The 21,530-nt window shown below is 34.9% G+C and overlaps 1 protein-coding gene across 5 annotated transcripts in view; it reads left to right on the forward strand.

Moving 5' to 3' along the window:
• Positions 1–21,530, forward strand: part of IPO11 (importin 11) — a 337,786-nt gene that overhangs the window by 228,830 nt on the left and 87,426 nt on the right. For all 5 annotated transcript variants that reach the window (XM_077117257.1, XM_077117259.1, XM_077117260.1 and 2 more), the window contains 3 exons: positions 1,001–1,096; positions 1,800–1,913; positions 18,521–18,642. In XM_077117257.1, coding sequence (XP_076973372.1) covers positions 1,001–1,096; positions 1,800–1,913; positions 18,521–18,642 — 332 coding nt within the window. The remainder of the gene's footprint in view (positions 1–1,000; positions 1,097–1,799; positions 1,914–18,520; positions 18,643–21,530) is intronic.

Below are 21,530 nucleotides of genomic sequence, written 5' to 3' on the forward strand. Positions count from 1 at the left end.
GGCTCTGTGTATCTTCAGGCTCTCTGTGTCCCCTCTTCTTGGGCTCCAGCCCTTTTGCAGTATTTTATGCTGTTTAACTCAAAAATCCTTTTTTTTTTTTTTCTGTCTACCCCACCCCCTGTGGGGTAGGGGGCAAAAATTCCTAGTACTTGTTCCAGGTTTATCTGTGCTGGGGCCTATTTTCAGGAGTCAAAATTTATTAATTAATTCTGCAATTGGAGCTTGGTTGAGCTAAGCCCTTGCTGCTAGTGAAGTCTGTTTCCTTTCTCCTGGGGGACGAGTGCTGGTTTCTGTGACTTTAGGAACTTACATTTCATTGTAGGGTCTCAGCAGGTCCACCTGGCCCAGGCTGGTGTACGCTGTGTGTCCAGTCACTGATGTAACCCCAGCAGTTGTTCCGTACTCTGCCTGGCTGTTTACTAGCTGCTCTGGAGGACGAACTAAATTCCACACCTCACTAAGCCGCCATCTTGCCCCACCTCTCATGGATGTGTTTTTGATTGTCATAGTGTTTGGACCACACTCATGGAGAAAGACCTGAAGTGTGACAGCCCGTTAGTGTGTTGATCAGTCATGCTGTTGGCTTGCCAGCAGTCCATCTTAAGAAATACTGCTGCTAGAATAGATACCATGAGATGGGGTGGCTTAACACAATGGAAATTTATTAGCTTGCAGTTTGAGGCCATGAAAATGTGCAAATCAAGGCACCATCAAGGCAGTGCTTTTGTTCTCAAGATTGGCTGCCAGCAATCCTTTTCTCCTCTGCCACAGACCAGACAGCATGGAGCCATGCGCTTGTCTCTCCCTTCTCTTCCAGGTTTCATATCAAGCTGCTGTTTTTGGGTCTAGTGCCAGAATATTGTATACCTCATGTACCATGTTATTCTAAAATTTTGCATTTGATATTTAATTTTTAATACATTGTTTTCTTTACCTGTGTTTTGAATGAAGCAATGGCTTGCAATATTGAGTATTACCATTGTTTCTTTCTGCTTTTCAGGTTGTGGAAAATGCCCTTAAAGTGAACCCTGTATTAGGCCCACAAATGTTTCAACCAATTCTACCCTGTGTTTTTAGGGGGATTATAGAAGGAGAGGTAAGATTTTTTAAGCTTCTAAGGATAGTATTTGACTCTGGCATTCTAGTTTTAATTATTCTTCTTCACTGAGAAATTATTTCTTCATTGTTAGATGTGAAAAAAGAAAGCTTTTCTTATTATTTTGATCATCTTGAAGTAAATTAAGTAAATTTTAGGGTGATTACACATCTTTGCTTTTTCTTTCTCCATACAGGAAAGTATAAATTTCCTGTGGTACCTCATCTCTCTCACTTACGTCCCTATGTATTCCTACATACAATGATTTGAGGTAGAAGGAATTGTTAGTGGCTTAATTCCAATGCCTGACTTTGAGAACAGAGGGAAAAATTGTGCTGCTTTTGTTACACACTGAACATATGATCTAGGTATTCTGTAAGTCCAACTCTTAAACAGATCCATAGAACTGTGTTAGGAGTATTTATTTAAAGCAATATAAATATGCCATTGACAAATCTGTACTCTCTCTTTGTATTTTATATATATGTATATATGTGTATATTTATATATATATTTGTATACATGTATATATGTGTATATGTTATATGTATATGTGTCTTTTATACGCTTGTTGAATGCAGGCAATATTGACATTTCCTTCTAAAGAGAAACAGTGTGAAGAAGAATATTGTTATTTTATATTCCTGTTGAATGTTGCTTTGTTTATACTTAATTTTTCATGTGCTGTTTTGTAATTATACAGAGGTATCCTGTAGTGATGTCCACATATCTTGGAGTCATGGGTCGAGTCCTGCTACAAAATACTAGTTTCTTTTCTTCCCTTCTTAATGAGATGGCACATAAATTTAATCAGGAGGTAAGAAGCAGTATCTTTCAATGTAAGGTAGTCTTTATCCAAATGTAAATTAGAAGTAGTTTAATGAAATTCTAATATTAAGTCTTTGTAAAAGTTCATTTGTTGCGTTTAAATCTTTGAGTAAGTTACCATGTACCCATAATTTGGGGAGAGGAAAGAACAGGAATCTGTGAATGGTAATTGAAACTTGGGCAGTTGGCTTATACAAAATAAGTAATTTTATTCTGCTTAGACATAAAGTAGACTTTTGAATTGCTTATGGTTGCAGTTTTTCTTTACTCATATGTAATGTAAAATAGAAAAACTTTGTTTATAATAATTTATAATCATAAATAAAGCCTTCATTTCATTCCTTTAATGTTTTTAATTTTAATGTGATGGATTTAGAGGATTTCTGTCATAATTATTTAGGAAAATTACCATTTTAACAAAGATTTGTTTAAAAATACTGTAGGCAAAACCAACTTCAGGGTAAATATGGAATAGGTTAAGTAAATTGGTTACTCGATATTATATATATATTGTATTCAAATAAAATTTTTGCATTCTCAAGTCTTCAATTTGCTAAGACTTCTTAGATGTAAAAGATAGAATATACTTGACCATAATCTCGAATGCAGCCAGTTTGTGGTATCTTTATGTCAAGATTTAAGAAATATAACTTTCTATTTATTGAAAGGAAATCTGGACAAAGAAAATGCAAATTTTAGAATGTTTTTTCTAGAATTAGACTAATGTAATTAGTGATCCACTTGTTTTTGGTAAGTTGATGAAGGATTTTTTTCAATAGCTTATTAATTTGAACTGTTAACGGAATTTTTTTAAACAGCTGAAGAATTTCTTCAGTTGAGTTGAGCAAGATTTGAGTTATTTTAATAACAAAATTAGGTTTTGAATATGTGCTTTCCACGTGTTATTGTAAATCCTTACATAACTCAACAGGATAATAATATTTTGGGGGTGTAGGGGAGGTGGATAGTACCACACATATTTATTCCATATGCTTTTTTTTTTTTATGAAAAAAGTGAGTTTATAAGACAATCATGCACAAAATGCTGGATATTCATACACCACTCCACCATCAACACCTTGTATTGAATGGAGAACATTTCTTACTGTTAATAACAGCACTTATTTTTATAATTGTACTATTTTTTAACAACAATAAACTTGTTACAGTTAATGAAAGATTACTGTTGTCCATTATTGATATTAGGTATATATTTTTCTTATCCATAACTCTATTATTACTTTTGGATTAATATCATTGTCTTCATTAGGGTTCTGTGCTGTACAGTCCTACTTTTATTTTAGTGATAAATAAATCCTAAAGATTTCTCTTTTAACCATATTCACCCATATAGTTCAGTACTATTTATTACATTCACAATAATCTGCTACCATCAACACCATCTATTTCTAAACGTTTACCACCAGCCTGAATATAAATTTTGTATAATTTAAGCATCATTTCCCCATTACCATTGCCATCTGTTTTCAACACCTGCATTATTGACATTCCTTTGTTCTTCCTCTTGCAAAAACATTTTAAAATTTGTACATTTAGTCACTATCATTGTATACTCTAGGTGTTCCTAGATTATACCATCTCGGTCTTTCTTGTCTATCTTTCTTTCTGATTTCATTGGTGTCCCCAGGCCTCCTCCCTCTAGCATTCTCACATTCTGCTTCATTTAGTGTTCTGACATTATTGTATTACAGTTAGGTAGTATTGTGCTAGCCATTTCTGAATTTTTACAATCAGTCCCATTGCACAATCTATATCCTTTCAGCTCCAATTACCCAATATCCACCCTGTTCCTATCTCTTGATGATCTCTGTTACCAACTGAAATTTTCCAAGTTCATTCACTAATATCAGTTCACATCTGTGAGACCATATAGTATTTGTCCTTTTGTTTCTGCCTAATGTCACTCAGCATAATGTCTTTAAGATCCATTCATGTTGTTACATACTTCATAACTTTATTATGTCTTACAGCTGTATAATATTCCATCATATGTATATGCCGCAGCTTGTTTAGCCACTCATCTGTTGATTGACATTTGGGCTGTTTCCATCTCTTGGCAATTGTAAATAATGCTGCTACAAACGGTGTGCAAATGTCTATTTGTGTCCTTGCCCTCATGTCCTCTGAGTAGATACCTAGCAATGGTATTGCTGGGTCATATGGCAATTCTGTATTTAGCTTTTTGAGGGACCACCGAACTACCTTCCACAGCAGTTGTATCATTTGACATTCCCACCAACAGTGGATAAGTGTGCCTCTTTCTCTGCATCCTCTCCAGCACTTGTCATTTTCTGTTTTATTGATAATTGCCATTCTGGTGGGTGTGAGATGATATTTCATTGTGGTTTTGATTTGCATTTCCCTAATAGCCAGAGAAGTTGAGCATCTTTTTATGTGCCTTTTGGCCATTTATATTTCCTCTTCTAAGAAGTGTCTGTTCATGTCTTTTGCCTGCTTTGTAATTGGGTTGGCTGCCTTTTTGTTGTTGAGTTGAACAATTCTTTTTATATATTATATATTTATCTGGTATATCATTTCCAAATATTGTCTCCCATTATGTAGCCTGTCTTTTTATTTTCTTGATGAAGTTCTTTGATGCACAGAAATGTTTAATTTTGAGGAGATCACATTTATCTGTTTCTTTCTTTAGTACTCGTGCTTTGGGTGTAAGGTCTAGGAAACCACCTCCTATTATAAGATTTATAAGATATTTCCCTACATCTTCTTCTAATAGTTTTATGGTCTTAGATCTAATGTTTAGGTCTTTGATCCATTTTGAGTTAATTTTTGTATAGGGTGTGAGGTATGGATCCTCTTTCATTCTTTTCCATGTGGATATCCAGTTCTCTAGGCACCATTTATTGAAGAGACTGTTCTGTTCCAGGTGAGTTGGCTTGACTGCCTTATCAAAGATCAGTTGTCCATAAATGATAGGGTCTATATCTGAACGCTCTATTCAATTCCATTGGTCAATATATCTATCTTTATGCCAGTACCATGTTGTTTTGACCACTGTAGCTTCCTAATATGCCTTAAAGTCAGGTAGCATGAGACCTCTGACTTCAGTTTCTTTCTTGGGATATTTTTAGCTGTTCAGGGCACCCTGCCCTTCCAGATAAATTTGGTTATTGTTTTTTCTATTTCTGAAAAGTAAGTTTTTGGGATTTTAATTGGTATTGCATTGAATCTATAAATCAATTAAGGTAAAATTGACATCTTAACTATATTTAGTCTTCCAATTCATGAACACAGTATGGCCTTCCATTTATTAGGTCTTCTGTGATTTCTTTTAGCAATTTCTTATAGTTTTCTTTGTATAGGTCTTTAGTATCCTTAGCTAATCTTATTCCTAAATATTTTATTCTTTTGGTTGCAATTGTAAATGGAAATTTTTTTCTTGATTTCCCGCTCAGATTGCTCATTACTGGTGTATAGAAACACTACAGATTTTTGAGTGTTGGTCTTGTGACCTGCCACTTCGCTGTACTCATTTCCTAGCTGTAGTAGATTTTTTGGGGTTTTCTACATACAATATCATGTCATCTGTAAATTGTGAGAGTTTTACGTTTTCCTTTCCAATTTGGATGCCTTATATTTCTTTTTCTTGTCTAATTGCTCTGGCTAGAACTTCCAACACAATGTTGGATAAAAGTGGTGACATTGGACATGCTTGTCTTGCTCCTGACCTTAGGGGGAAAGCTTTCATTTTTTCCCCATAGAGAATAATGTTAGCTGTGGGTTTTTCATATATTACCTTTATCATGTTGAGAAAGTTCCCTTCTATTCCTATCCTTTGAAGTATTTTCATCAAGAAAGGGTGCTGAATTTTGTCCAATGTTTTTTCAGCCTCAATCAGGATGATTGTGTGGTTTTTCTGCTTTTATTTTGTAGTATGATGTATTACATTAATTGATTTCCTCATGTTGAACAAACCTGCATGCGTGGGATGAATCCTCCTTGTTCATGGTGTATAATTCTTTTAATTTGCTATTGGAGTTGAGGATTTTTGCATCTGTATTCATTAGAGAGATGGGTCTATAATTTTCTTTTCTTGTAGTATCTTTGTCTGGATTTGGTATGAGGATAATGGTGGCTTCATAGAATGAGTTAGGTAGTTTTCCCTCATCTTCAATTTTTTTGAAGAGTTTGAGCACAATTGGTACTAATTCTTTCTTGAATGTTTGATAGAATTCACATGTGAAGCTATCTGGTCCTGGACTTTTCTTTTTTGGGAGCTTCATAATGACTGATTCAGTTTCTTTACTTGTGACTGGTTTGTTGAGGTTGTCTATTTCTTCTTGAGTCACTGTCGGTTGATCATGTCTTTCTAGAAGTTGTCCATTCCATCTACATTGTCTGGTTTATTAGTATAAAGTTGTTTATAGTATCCTCTCTTTACCTCCTATATTTCTGTGAGGTCAGTGGTTATGTTTCCTCTTCCATTTCTGATTTTATTTATTTGCATCTTCTCTCTTCTTTTTGTCAACCTTGTTAAGGATCTATCAGTTTTTTGATTTTCTCATAGAACCCACTTTTGGTTTTGTTGATTTTCTTGATGGTTTTCATGTTCTCAGTTTTATTTATATTTCTATTCTAATCTTCGTTATTTTTTTCTTTTGCTTGCTTTGAGGTTAGTTTGCTGTTCTTTACCTAGTTCTTCCAAGTGAACAATTAATTCCTTGATACTTGCTCTTTCTTCTTTTTTCATGTAGGCATTTAGGGCAGTAAATTTCCCTGTTAGTACTACTTTTGCTGCATCCCATAAATTTTGATATGTTTTGTTTTCATTTTTTTTGCCTCGATGTATTTACTGATTTGTCTTGTAATTTCTTCCTTGACCCACGGGTTGTTTAAGAGTGTGTTGTTCAGCCTCCATATATTTGTTTATTTTCTGGCCCTCTGCCTCTTATTGATTTCCAACTTCATTTATTTATGATCCGAGAAAGTGTTTTGTATAATTTCAATCTTTTTAAATTAGTTGAGGCTTGCTTTGTGATCCAGGATATGGCCTGTCCTTGAGAATGGCCCATGAGCACTTGAGAAAAAGGTGTATCCTGCTCTTGTGGCGTGTGATTTTGTATATGTCTGTTAAGTCTAGCTTGTTTATCGTGTAATTCAAATTATCTGGTTTTTTATTGATCCTTGTCTAGATATTCTTTCTTTCTTTTTAATGCAGGCATTTAGGGCTGTAAATTTCCCTCTTCGTAGTCCCTTTGCTGCATTCTATAAATTTTGATATGTTGTATTCTTTATTTTCTTTCATCTCAAGATATTTACTTGTTTCTCTTGCAATTCTTTCTTTGACCCACTAATTGTTTAAGGGTGTGTTGTTTAACCTCCATATATTTGTGAATGTTCTGCTTCTGTGGTGATGATTAATTTCTAGCTTCATTCCATTATGATGTGTGAACATGCTTTGAATAATTGCTGTCTTTTAAAATTTATTAAGACCTGTTTTGTACCCCAATATTTAGTCCTTCCTGGAGACTGTTTCATGAGTACCTGAGAAGAATATATGTCCTGCTCTTTTTGGTGTGCAGTGATTTGTATATGTCTGTTACGTCTAATTCTTATCACATTATTTAGGTTCTCTACTTCCTTATTGATCTTGTGTCTGCTGAAGAGAGTGTGTGTTGAAGTCTCCCACTATTATTGTAGAAATGTCTGTTGCTGTCTTCAGTTTTCCCAGTGTTTGCCTCACGTACTTCGGAGCACCTAGATTAGTTGCATTAATATTTATGATTGTTATTTCATCTTGGTAAATAACCCCTTCAATTAATGTAATGTCTTTCTTTGTCTCTTACAACATTTTTGCATTTAAAGTCCATTTCATCTGATATTAGTATAGCTACATGGCTTTTTTGGTTGTTGTTTGTTTGTTATTGCTTGCGTGGAATATCTTTTCCCTTCCATTCACATTCAACCTATTTGTATCTTTGGGTCTAAAATGAGTCTCTTGTAAACAGGATATAGATGGATCATACTTTTTAAATCCATATTGCCAATGTGACTCATTTGTTTGAGGTATTTAATCCATTAATATGCAGTGTTATTACTGTAAAATCCATCTTTTGACCATTTTATCCTTTATTTGTCATATCTATTACTTATCTCTTTTTATCCTTTTAGTTATGTTTCCTGATAATCATAATTTCTATACTTTCTTCCAACCCTCTCTCTTTTTTTTTTTTTCCCCTTTTAGTCAGTGGAACTCCCTTTATTATTACTTGCTGGCAGGTATCTTGTTAACAAATTCTCTCAGCATTTGTTTATCTGTGAAAGTTTAACACTTGTCCTCACTTTTTATGGGTAGCTTTGTTGGAGAAAGAATTCTTGGCAGCAATTTTTCTCTTTCAAAATCTTAAATATATCATACCACTGACATCTTGCCTCCATGGTACCTCATGAATAGTAATCATTTAGTCTTCTGTGACTTCCTTTGCATGTGGTAAATCTCTTTTCCCCTGCTGCTTTCAGGACTCTCCTTTTCAACATATAACAGTCTGATTAGTATGTATCTTGGAGTGGGTGCTTCTGGATTTATTTCATTTAGGATTTTTTGATTTGCCTATTTGTCTTGTATGAGGGTCTGCAGTTATCTCCTCGAATAGTGATCCTACCCCTTTATGTTTTTCTTCTCCTTCTGGGATGCTTATGATTCTTACATTTGTGTACTTCTTGTTGTTCATCATTTCCCCAAGATCCAATTCGAATTTTTCCATTTCTTGCTCCATTGGTTTATTCATTGATTCCACGTTGGTTGCTCTGTCCTCTCGTTCACTTTTCCTTTCTTTTGCCTCTTCATATTTGCTGTTATGTCTTTAGTATATTTTTTATTTGTTTTATAGTATCTTTCATTCCCAAAGATATGCTACTTTTCTGTTTATTCTTTCAGATTCTTCATTATGCTCTTCTAGTATCTTATTGATATCCTTTATGTCTTTAACAATCTCATTGAAGTTACTTAGGAGAACTTGTTTGAATGTCTTTGATTAGTTGTTCCAAATTTCTTGTCTCTTCTGACTTTTTGATTTGATCATTTGATATTACCATATCGTATTTTTTCATGTGCCTTGAAATGAATGTTTTGCTAGTTTCTTGTTATCTGATTAAATGGTAAGATTATTTTGAAAATTGGTTCATTTTCTTGTCTTAGATTTTGTTGTTGCTTGAGTTTGTATTGAAGGTCTCCTTTGGCACTTTGGTTATCAGTAATTTCTAGCCAACTAGGGCTGGGTCTTCATGCAGGGAGTGTAATCCTTTTTGCACGGCTGTTAGATTCTGGGCAGAAAGCAGCATACCAGTTCACATTTTTGTAGTCTTCTAAGCGGAATATGCTCTTGGGCCACCTATTCCCCTGAACCCTGCCTCTCCTCAACTGCAGCAGCCCCCTTAGCAGGGTCTAGACCAGGTCAGAGTCCAGTACCAGGCTGCTGGCCCCACAGAGCTGCCCTCTCAAGCCAGTTGTTAGCGTAGGACCAATCTGCTTCTCTCTGTTTTACCAAAGGTGTGGCCTTCTGTCTCTCCCAGGTCTGGGCATGCTGGAAGCCTCTGGCTCATGGGGTTGGGGATGGATACTGTGTACAGCAGCAGAGACTCTTTTGTGGCCACATTGGATCTGGTGGTTCCCAGACTCTTGCGAGGAAAGACTTTGGGCTGTTGGACTGAGAGTTTCAACTTTACTAGCCAGCACCTGACCCAGGAGTGTGCTGAATTTTACTGGCTAGCAAGACCCAGGCCTGTCTATACCCACCGACCTCTGGGTAGGGAAATGGCACTCAATGTCAGAATGTAGCTGTCTCTCTTGCCCCTCCTCCCTGCTCATATATGCACCCACGCCATGAGTGCCCTGATCCCTCATGTAGAAAGAATCCAGACTGCAGGACCTAGAGGGTCTCCCTCACCTACCAGCCATCACTAGGTAGCACTGCTCTGTGTTCTTCTCTCCTCCTGATGGGGGAGTTCCCACTCTGTCCCATCCTCGGGTGCCTGTTACTCTCATTCTCAGGCATGAAATGTCTATACTGGATACTACAGCAGGGTCTCTGTATGTGGACATGTGGAGTCTGTTGGCTCCTGGATTCCCACCTGAAAGGACTCTAGGCTAGTTGTCTCCCCGAGCCAGCAGTCAAAATAGGAGTGCACCACATTTTGGCTGTCTGGTCCAGCTGATGCACAGCCATGGGACTCACGTAGTCATGATTGAATATACTCACCTCTATGTCTCAATTGTAGTTTCTCTGCTTTTTCATGCAGCTCATCCTTTTTCATGCAGCTCCTCCTTATATATTGCAGTTGTTCTCTGGTTACTCGAGCCCTCCAACCTCTGATTTGGACCATTTCTGCTTGTTCTCCAGTTGTTTTATGGTGGTGGCATGAATTTTAACCATCATCATTCTGCCATCTTCCTAGGAGTATTTTATTAGTTTTTATACCTACTGTCATGGTTAGGTCCATGTGTCAACTTGGGCAGTTGGTGACACCCATTTGTCTGGTTGGGCAAGTGCTGGCCTGTCTGTTGCTATGAGGATATTTCATAGAATTAAATCATGATCACATTGGTTGCATCCACAGCTGATTCCATTTGTAATCAGCCAAAGGGGAATGTCTTCTGCAGTAAGTGATGCCTAATCTGATCACTGGAAGCCTTTTAAGAAGGATTCAGAAGAGACAGGCCTTCTTCCTACTTCAGCTAGTGAGCCTATCCTGTGGAGTTCATCTGGACCCTCCATTGGAGTCATCAGCTTCACAGCCTGCCGTACAGATTTTGGACTCTATGTCCCATGGTTATGTGAGATACTTTTATAAATTTTGTATCTTTAAATACTTCCTGCTCATTCTGTTTCTTTAGAGAACCCTGGCTAATACACTTATAAATTCTTCTTTATGCTCACCCAGAAACTTTCTTATCTCTTTAGCCATGTATTCTTTCATCTCCTTGAATTGATTTAGGAGATTTATTTGAACATCTTTGATTTGTTCCAAATTCTGTGTCTCCTGTGCAGTTTTAATTTGTTCCTTTGGGCCATACCTTCCTGTTTCTTGGTATATAGCTTGTGTTTTTTTTTTTGCTGATGTCTAGGCATCTGATTATCTTGATGGCTCTGAAGGTCAGTTTTTCTCTCTTGCCTAGGGTTTTATTATTCATTGGCTTTTTGTTAAGGCTCTTCTTTTACACTTAGTTCAATCTGTTTTACAGCTTTACGTTTGCCTGTTTGATCAGAGTTTTTCAGCTCTTTTTCATCTGATCCTTGTCTGGATATGTGGTAAAAGTTTTATGACTGCAGTATTTGTGCAAATGTTTCACCCCCAGGACAAAGCTTTCTTTCTTCTCTTCCTTTTCTGGGGATCTCGATCTGTTCTGTTTTTTTGTTTTGCCACTGTAGTTTTTGTATACTCCTTTCCTTACCGCTAGCTGCTTTTGCCTTGAGGGCAAAATCTGGGAGGAAGGTCATCCTGAACAGGTTTTCTCAAGTTAGTATTTCCTAGCCAAAACAGGCCATAGCCACAAATGGGCTTTGACTGAGAGCCCTGTGGAGAAGGTGAGGAAAGACACTGATAAGCCTTTTGACAGCTCCCCGAAGCCAAAGCCATACTTTCCTGGACTGCTTCACAGATGGTGCCCTTCCTGCAGCCCTAAGGGAGCATTGTGCTTTTAAATCTCCACTGCCTCCACCTCTGTTGGGTGTGGGATTGAAATAATTTTTGTGGTTGATCTGGGGTACATTGAAACAGTAGCTCCGAGCTGGGACCCAGCAGCTTGAATTTGCTAATAAAAAACGGATCAGGGCTTGGCTGTTCCTACCCCTGTTCTTGGGAAGGAGGATTTTTATGTTTCTTTCTGTCCAGAGCAGCTAGCTGGGGGCTGGACCCCAAGGCAGCTCACAGCAATAGTGGGGGATAGGCTCTGGCAGCCGCCACAAAGCAAACTACTCTTCACAACAGTGTTTCAGCATCTCCTTGCCAGTCTTCCCTGGATGCTGAACAGTGTCATTCTGGCCTGTGGCACTCAGAACAGTTGTTTCAGAGAGTTCTTCCCTGTTCCTTGCTATTTTGGAGGAAGAAGTTAGTCCTGGAGCTCCCTGCTCTGCCATCTTCCCAGGAGTTCCCCAGGATAATAGTGATTTTATTCTTACCTCACATGAAAAAAATGTGAGGCTTGGAGAGAGTTGGTCATTTCGTCAAGTTCACAACAGCTAGTAAATGATGAGGCTGTTAATGCAAACACCTGCAGCTTAACCACAGAGACTGAGATCTCAATGACCATGTTCTACTGTCCCCTTCCTGTCCTGGAACAGGCATTTCTTTATTAAACACTGGAGATACTTTGATGATGCAAGTATGTAATCCCTTGCTTTCACAAACTTAAAATACCCTTTTAAGGAAGAAAGTGCTTAAACAGGCAGTTTCATAATACTGCATGGATTAGAGATATTCCCAGGTACTGCCGTTCAAAAACAAAAGCTATTACATTAACGTTTAAGATATTTTTAATTAAAAAAAATGACCTGTCATTTGGGTTCCCTTGAACATTAGATTTAGGTAGATCCAAATACATTACAGAGAAATATTAAGTTACTTAAATGTAATATATCCATTGGTATTTGTCTTGCGATTGCTCTTAGCTTAATAATGCATAAAAATAGGAGTTGTACTTGGATAATTAAATACCTTTTACTATTGCTTATCATATAATTAAAATACCACATGAGCACCCCTCCAGTTACTTCTTGGTAAGTTTGAAGTCATGCTCTTAAATTTTATTTTTTTGGGTATTAAAAGTCCAGCTCATTCTAAAATCCCTTGGTGCATAAGGATCCTTTAGATCACTTGATTTTGGCCTTACCCAGATTCCTTTGGGCCCTTGGCCTCACTAGTGCATGTTAGAGTTCTTAATTGTATTATCTAAACATCACCCTCACTTAACTATCCATCCATAATAACAACTCTAGGATGGTCACCAGCACCAGCTCTGTCTTACTTAGAAATATGAAATCTACCCTTTGCCTCTCCTCTCCCACTGACAAGTTATTTGTTTTGACAATAAATTCAGTAATAGAAATGTAAGGGAAATAATTTTATTTTTCCATCTTTAGCTAGTGGGGTAATCCAGGTAGTAACATATCTATTTACCTCTCTTTTTCTTCCCAGTCCGTCATATTCTTATATTCATGCTGTGTGGTACTGATATATGGTTCATTAATTTAGAGAATTCTGTAGTCTTCTTCTGGATTAAATGTTTGGTCATCTGGATTAGACAGCTGGTCTGATACCTGTCTGACGCATTGTATGAATGAAGTTTGACTAGTTTATACCTTCACTGCACTGCCCATATTCTGACTGTGGCCAATAAGAACATTCTTGCCCTTCCTTCTCCAACCTCCCCAGGCTTTTATTTTTGGTTTTTGATTCCACCTTCTGTCCTTTTATTTCTTACCTGGGTTAGCTTCATATTAAATCTGTGAAAATTTTACATGGACATACTGTAGTTTTAAAGGTGTTCTGGGAACCCCTGCTACACTGGTTTAAATTCTGTAGCCTAAGGATGATGTTCAACTGGTATGTGTCAGTATGACTGTACCAGTTGTTAATATATTGAAATAAATCCCTACTAATAACAGGAAAATAGTGTGTCAATAACAATAAGTGCTGTAATTAATTGTGTAAATTGTACTATGAATGTTTATCATTCCTTTAACTATTATAAACAATTTTTTTTAACTGTGGGAATAAAATGAAGAAGTTATTTTAATAAACTGCAATCTGTAACTTCTTCCAGTATGTTGAAGAATTTAAGACAGTGTGGGACAGTTACTGAAACTTCAGGAATCTGTGCATACTACAACAAAGTTAATTTTTATTTTTTAATAAAAATCATTATTTCAACAAAATATAATGTCTTGCTATTTCTAGTGATATAAATTTTCAATGCAAAGATGCTCAAGAAGAATTGTCATTTAAAGTTGAAAGTTCTAGTCACATTTCATTAGAATGTCAGTCATGCTCTAAAGTTCCTGGCAAAAGTGGAGACTGTTTGGAATGATGAAATTGTTTTGGTAATGGATTGTGGTGATGATAGCACAGCATTGTGAACACAATTAACAGCAGTGAAATGTATATCTGGATGTGATTAACAAGAGGAAATTTTAGAACATATATGTGGTAAAAGAGTAAAATAATTTTTTTTCCATGGAGCTACACTAAATAAACATTGAGTTAATCCACGGACTTTAGTTAGGGGTACAATTATAAAATGTGCTATCATCGATTGTAACATATCTTCCATACTGATTGAAGTGTGTCATTGGTACGTGGTATATGGGAGGACTATGTTTTATGCATAATTGTTGTGTAAACCTACAACTTCTCTAATTAAAAAACCAACATATTTTCCCCTATATCTTCTCTGGAAGTTTTTATAGCTTCAAATTTTATAAGCAGTGATTCATTTCAAGTTAATATTTTGGGTATGATGGGAGATAAGGACCAATATTAATTATATGTATATGTAATTCTAGTATGATTTTTCAAAAGAGACTATCCTTTGCCATTGAATTTCCTTGGCATTTTTTTGTCAAAAATCAATTGACCATATATGTGTCTACCTAATTTTGGATTCTGTTCAGTTTCATTGACTTAATTGTCCCTTTGCTGATATCACACTTTCTTGATTACTAGAGCTTTATATTAGGTCTTGTAATCAGAGAAGTGTGTATCTTCCATCATGGTTCTTCTTATTCAAGGTATTGGCTATTCTAGGTCCATTGTATTGCCCTATGAATTTTAGAATTACTCTGCCAATTTCTGCAGAAACAAAATGCTTGCTGGGATGTCTAATGGAATTGAATTGACTCTTTGGATCTGTTTGGGGAAAGTACATACTTTAGCAGTACTAAATATTCCAATCATAAACATGGATTTTTTTTTAGTTGTTTTTAAATGTTTCTTGTATTTCCCTTACTCTACTAGTTAGGCCTCTAGTATTATGTTGAGTGGGAATGTTGACAAATCTGTTAGAATTCAGCTTATTCTATTTGTGTTCTGACAGATTTGATTAAAAAACAAAAGCAATTGAACATATGAAGTGTAAGAAAGAAGACTAAAAAAAAGGTGAAATAAATGAGGAAATATAACATACCATTGTTATAAAGTGTTAATTCCAAGAAAAACTGTAGTTATTTGCAATACTTTTTGTTTATATCACAGTTGAAAAATATATTAGATTTTTAGGTTTGTACAACTTGCTGTATCCTGAACCCCCAAATGGCAGTTATGAAGCTCTGTTCAAGGAAAGTAAAATGAAATTAATAGAAGTAAACCAACTAATTCAATATGACTTTGAATAAATAATTCAGTATGGATGTTGGATTAATTTTATAGATATTATAGACACTGAATCTATATAAATATCCCAAAAAAGCATTTAGAAGAACTAGAAGAGTTTTGAATATAATTGCTGTTAACTGAACATGCCAGGTAATTCAAGGCCATGAACATTAAGAGAAATAACTACTTATTTAGATTGCAAGTTGCTAATAATTATGTACTTAGAGAAATTGTTGATAACATTTTATGCCTGTTTTAATGTAAAATTTTGCTTCAAAATGAGGTTTCAGTTAATGTCAGCAGCATCAAATAAAGTCTCATAATGTCTAAATATCAGCAGATGATTTAGAAATTATTAAAATGATGATTACTAAGTGATAATGATTTGTGCTAGGAGTTTTACGATATGTCTTTGTTTAAGAAATTAAAAGGAATATACTTTAAAATTTTTGTGTATATTTACTTTTTGATTTAAAGTATCTTATTCAAGTAATTGGTGGCAGCAGAATGAATTGAGTTAGGACATGTCATTCAGCGTTGTAAATATTTGCATGAATGGAGGAGATCTGAAAATATATATAGCTTTACTTATTCTTAAATTTTAAAGGAAATTTGCCTCAGTACTGTCTTATGCTTAAACATCATCTTTATATCAAATAGATAGTCCTTTAAGTGCTGTTCATTTAAAAGTTAAGTGGAAAAGTTTCTGAAAAGTCCTGTTTCCTTGTTATCTCAAATCATCATTAAAAAATAATAAGAATAGGCTCTCCACTAGGCTAAATATCATAATAAAGTGTAAGAGTGGCCACTAGTTGGACCTGCTCCAAGCCTATCGGCAGTAGGAAGGATTCAAGAGAGAGCTTTTATTGATGCAGACTTATATCTGACATTGTATTTTGAGCACAGATATCTCATGAAACACTTCTTTTCTTCCTTTTTTTTTTCCTTTCTGTTTTTTGGCTTTCATTGTGAGAAAGAACTGTTATTCACAGAAAATTTGACAAAAATATCAAGAAAGCCATCACCTTTGTATTGTTTCCACGTCAGTATACCTCTCAAGAAAATGTCTGTTATAAAGGTGCAATAAGATGTACATAGCTGATTAATTTGGGCAATAATGTTTGTCTTTCAACAAAATTAGGACTGAACTCATCTGTGCCTTAAGTATTTCCCTTTCCTATAGAAACCTTGTTTTCTTATTCTTTCTGGCAATGTCATTTAATTTAGATGTTAAAAATTTTGTTGGATGGAGAGACTTAGTAACTTTTTCCAAATTCTTCATCCTAAGAAGCTAAGTCTTCTGAAGACCTGCTACTTAGACCATATCATTTTTTTCTTTAAGCAATCAATACTAAATGTTTGACTTGAAAAAGAGCGTCTTTTTCAGGTTCCAAAGAAACTAGAGGTACTATTTTTTGAGTTTGTAAGATGTATGAACTTTTTAATGAAATCTTAGGTAAAAATGACATTTTATTTCTTGAATAACAGTTGGTCTGAAGTTTAGAATAAGGAGATATTAGAGGACAAAAAAATGATCGCTATTTGGCTAAACATTTTACTTTGCTTCTACAGGGGATTGCTATACTTTTCATGCTATGAAATTATTTTAACCCCTGGAGAAGTTATATTTATAGCTTATATTAAAGTTATAAAAAGATGATAGAACCAGAGAATTGTAGGTCTTTCTTTGTGCAGTGATTCTTTATTCAATGAGCATCTTCAACATGATTATTGTGTATTTCAAATGTTATTTGCCAAGGTAACATTTGACTAACATTATCAAAGTAGAGAGAGTTCATTGTATTTTCATTATGTTGTTTAGGAAATATACTGATTTCAGAGATTAGTTTTCTGAAGATACTATAGCATTATTTTGTTGCTTCATAACTCACTATAAATTGTCAACAATATTTGTACAGTTTTTCTGTTCTATTTATTACCTTACAGTCTGTTCTCTTCAGAGCAATTAGTTGAGTTTATATACTTATATTTATTATATATATATTTATACATACATAATATATGTTATCACTTCTTTGTTTCAAACCTCTTCATTATCTTTCCTGTGAATTTAGAGTTAAGTCCAAACTCTCTAATGTATGTTTGCTTACCAAGGCCTTCCATAATCTAGTTCTTTACTCCTTTACCTCATCTCTTTATCATTCTCCATTTTGAATTCCATGATCCTACCATTTGTTGTTCAGACTATTTTTCATTTCCTTGAAAATACCTTTCTCCTTTTTCAGAGTCCTTGCATCAGGATAGTCCCTCTGCCAGAAACCCTCCCTCCTAATCCCTGACTTCACAAATCTCTTTCATTCTAGTTTAAAAATTACCTTCCCTGGGAAGCCTGGCCCCAGTCCTCCATGCTCCAGTTAGATCACTCTTACATGTTACTGCAGTATTGGGAGCTAGGCTTAATACATCACTTAACAGCTTATTGTCACATTTGTCATCCAGCCTGGGACTAGGGTGAGACAGGTGAGGTGCTGAGAATTCTTTCTTAAATTTTGAGCCCTTGGTGTGTTGTCTGTTTCATTGTCACTCTGACCGTGTATTCTAGGGGTCAGCAAACCATGCCCAGTGGGCCAAACCCACCCCACCACCTATTTTTTATAGTCCATGAGCTAGGGATACATTAAAGAATAGTTTTTTACATTTTTTAATGGTTAAAATTATCGAAAGAAGAGTAGTGTTTCATGACATGAAAATTTAAATGGGAATATACCCATCCACGTTCGGTTTGCATATTATTTATAGCTGCTTTTGGGAGTTGAATAGTCGCAACGGGTACAGTATCACCTAGAAGGACTAAAATATTTACTGTCTATCCCTCTGAGAGTAGCAACAAATTAATCTGGAAAATTATAGAATATTGAACCATAATCATCCAACTGAATAAACTGTAATCTAAATACAAATTGACAAGTTTGAAAAATGCTGGTACTTTTCAGTGTATCAGTAAGTGTACTGAATTGGTGATTTATTAAATGAAGTTACTGAGATCACTCATTGGCTACCTTCTGCTTTTGAATAAGTCTGCTTAGCTCTCAGGATTAATTGTGTCTAAAAATGAGTCAGTTTCTGGTTTTCCAGCTGAAAGCTTGCCTCAAATTCAGATATCTCTTTTCTGGGGGTTGCTGGAATTGAACTTTAACCATGGCTTATAAGGCTTTAACCTTTAACTGCACTTATCCACAAGTAAATAGCATTTCAAATATTTTGAGTTGCTCCCTTGTCTTTTGTCAGATGGACAAGCTTTTGGGAAATATGATTGAAATGTGGGTTGATCGCATGGACAACATTACTCAGCCTGAAAGAAGAAAACTTTCAGCATTGGCTTTGCTTTCTCTCCTGCCATCTGATAATAGGTGAGGAAATGTTTTCCTACTATTTATTTCTTCAAAGCACAAAAATGCTAGCACACTTTGTGGCCACTCGTTTTGTTATGTGTTGCTGGGCAGTGTTACTTTTATGTGTGTGTGTGTGTGTGTGTGTGTGTGTTTGTGTGTGTGTATATATATATATGCTAATTTAGTTAGTAGTTAGTAGATGTGACAAGTGTTGATTTAGATCTAGAAAGGTATAAATGGGACATTTACTCTTGCAGTTTCACTTGGTTGCATTAATTTGAACACTTTATTTCACTCTTGTCTGAATTTCCATTTTATATAATTAGATTTTATTAGACTTAATTTTAGGTCATACATTTTTTTTACATAGACATTAAATATCTAATATCTCAAAGTGAAAAGCACTTTATAAAGTATATTATCCTCATGGGTAATCAAAATTGTCATGTAATTTTATGTGTTCTTTTTAAGTTTGAAGGTTCTTTTCTCCTTAGAGAGATGAAGTTATTGCTTTAAAAAACTTTTGCAATTCCATAAAATAGAATACAGAATCTTTTGATTTAGGAAAGGAAAATATCAGTTTTCTTTGTGTTTATCCCTGCTTTTTTAGAGTAAGACATTCTAACCTTTATTTTTTTGTACTTTTAATTTTAAATGTAAGTAAGCCTTTTGCAACCTGACATTGTATGAGAATAATAATGATGTTGTTAGATCTTTATGTTTTGAGGAATTTTTAGAGCATGTACATTCTGGTGATAAATTAGTGACATAAATCCATCCAGTTTTAGAATTCCATATTTTTTTATGCATTATTTACTTGTAGTATGGTAGTTTAAATTAAGAACATAAAGTTATTGTTTTTTCCTAACATCCATAACTGTAGGTAAGTAATCGTTATTGAGTACTTAGTATATGCAATACACCTTAAATACTTTACATTTATATCTCATTTAATCCTTAAAACAGACATATTAGGTATAGGCTTTATTATTCACCTTTTTGAAGAGCAAAGAAATGCTTAAAATCTTAAGTAACTTGCCTAAGTAGGAGATCCAACATGTGGCCCAGACCAAGTTTGAATCTAGGCATCTTTTATCCACTGGATGAGCTCCTTTCCTGCTGCACAGATTTGCTCACTATGAAATTGAATGCCATCTCATTTATTTCTGGAAACCAAACTCAAGCAACTTGATTCTAATCTTTGGCCATCTTCCTTTCTCTGTAGGAGAACAGTGATTGGGGAATTATTCATGGGAATTATCTATGTAATAGTAATTTCTTGTTCAATTTTTAATTGAAGTGGTAAAGAAACTGACTTTGGTGATGTCAGCACTCTAAACATTTGTTGAATATACTATGAACAGAAGAAAAAATATTAAGGCTAGTAAAACATGTTTACTCTTAACATAAAGTACTAGGATTATTGAGAGAAAGCTAGAAATGATACATGTTAAGTAGTGTAGAAAAATATCTACTTGTGTTAGAAACATGTTTATTCTGCATCTTTTTTATGAAAATACTGTTTGGTTCAATAATTAATTTCATCTAGGTGTGTGGTTGTTAAAAATATTGTTCATATATAAATGGTAAAAATTTAATAGCCTCTATAAAAAAGTTAATACTTAGACCGGGGCTCATGGCAGCCTGCATAAATTGAGGGCATGTCTTTTAATAAGATCTCAAAATTTTCCTTCACAGTAAAATTTTAAATATAAAAGTTGGAAGAGATAATTTTATGAGGGAAAGACCACATCTTTTGTTTTTAAAATGAAGTTAGGTATTGCAAAATCTGAAGGGTATTAGTCAACTCAGGTGTTTTTAAGGGCACTTAGAAAGTCCTGAACAATATTATCATAGAATTTTAAAGAGTACTAATTTAACTTTATAATGTCTTTAATAGGCTAGTGACTGAAGAAATGTTGAATGATACAGAACAATGTAATCTAAAAAATAAATTTAAAAATTTAATCAATTTAAAGCGTTGCCACATAGTTATTGCCCTGTGATCATTATCTATACTCAAATGGTCTAGTGAAAGAGAATGTTGACAGTGAGGTCTGTTTTCATAACGTCTCATTGTAACCATTCTTATAGTTAGATCTACATAGTTTGTAGGAATTTGGGGAAATTTTTTTCCCTCCCCTATCCTCAGTGTTTACTTCTTGGTTAATTTCCAAGTAATAATACTTTCCTCTTCCTATGTATCTTTTAAGACTTTGCAGTATACCATTTCCCTTTCCCTAAATAAGCAGGTCTAGCAAATAATGTTGATAATGAATTTTTGAATCAAGCTAAATTGGGAAATGTTTTTCTCCTTCTTTTGTTGTAATGGATTTTCAAATGCAGAAATAAATCCATTGTTCTAAAGCAGGGTTTCTCAACGTCACTAGTGACATTTTAGGCCAGATTATTTGTTGTGGGTGGTCTGTATAGTGTAGAATGTTTAGTAGCACCCCTGGGTCTCTGCCCACTAGGTATCAGTAGCACACACACCTCTGCCCTCCAAGTCATGCCAGTTAAAAATACCTTCAGACATTTCCAGGTGGCAAAATTGTCCCTGACTGAGAACTCCTGTTCTCAGGAAAAGACCATTTGGGAAATTATTAAACTCATCAACCCCGTCCACTACTCTTGGTTCCGATATTCTGTGAAAACTATAGATTCATAACCATACTCAAACTCCACTGCTCTAAGTCACTTGCATATGACTGTGGCTAACTTACTTAACTTTCCTCTTAACGATTCTGAATGTTCTAAGTTTGAATTGTGTATATTATTTATACATAGAGGGAGTATTATTTCCACAACTAATTTTTAAAAAATTTTTTATTAATTAAAAAAAATTACAAGAAAGAAGCACAAACATTCCTAATATATGCTCATTCCGTTCTACATACATAATCAAT

This window comes from Tamandua tetradactyla, chromosome 9, assembly GCF_023851605.1.
Source record: "Tamandua tetradactyla isolate mTamTet1 chromosome 9, mTamTet1.pri, whole genome shotgun sequence".
Taxonomy (NCBI): domain Eukaryota; kingdom Metazoa; phylum Chordata; class Mammalia; order Pilosa; family Myrmecophagidae; genus Tamandua; species Tamandua tetradactyla.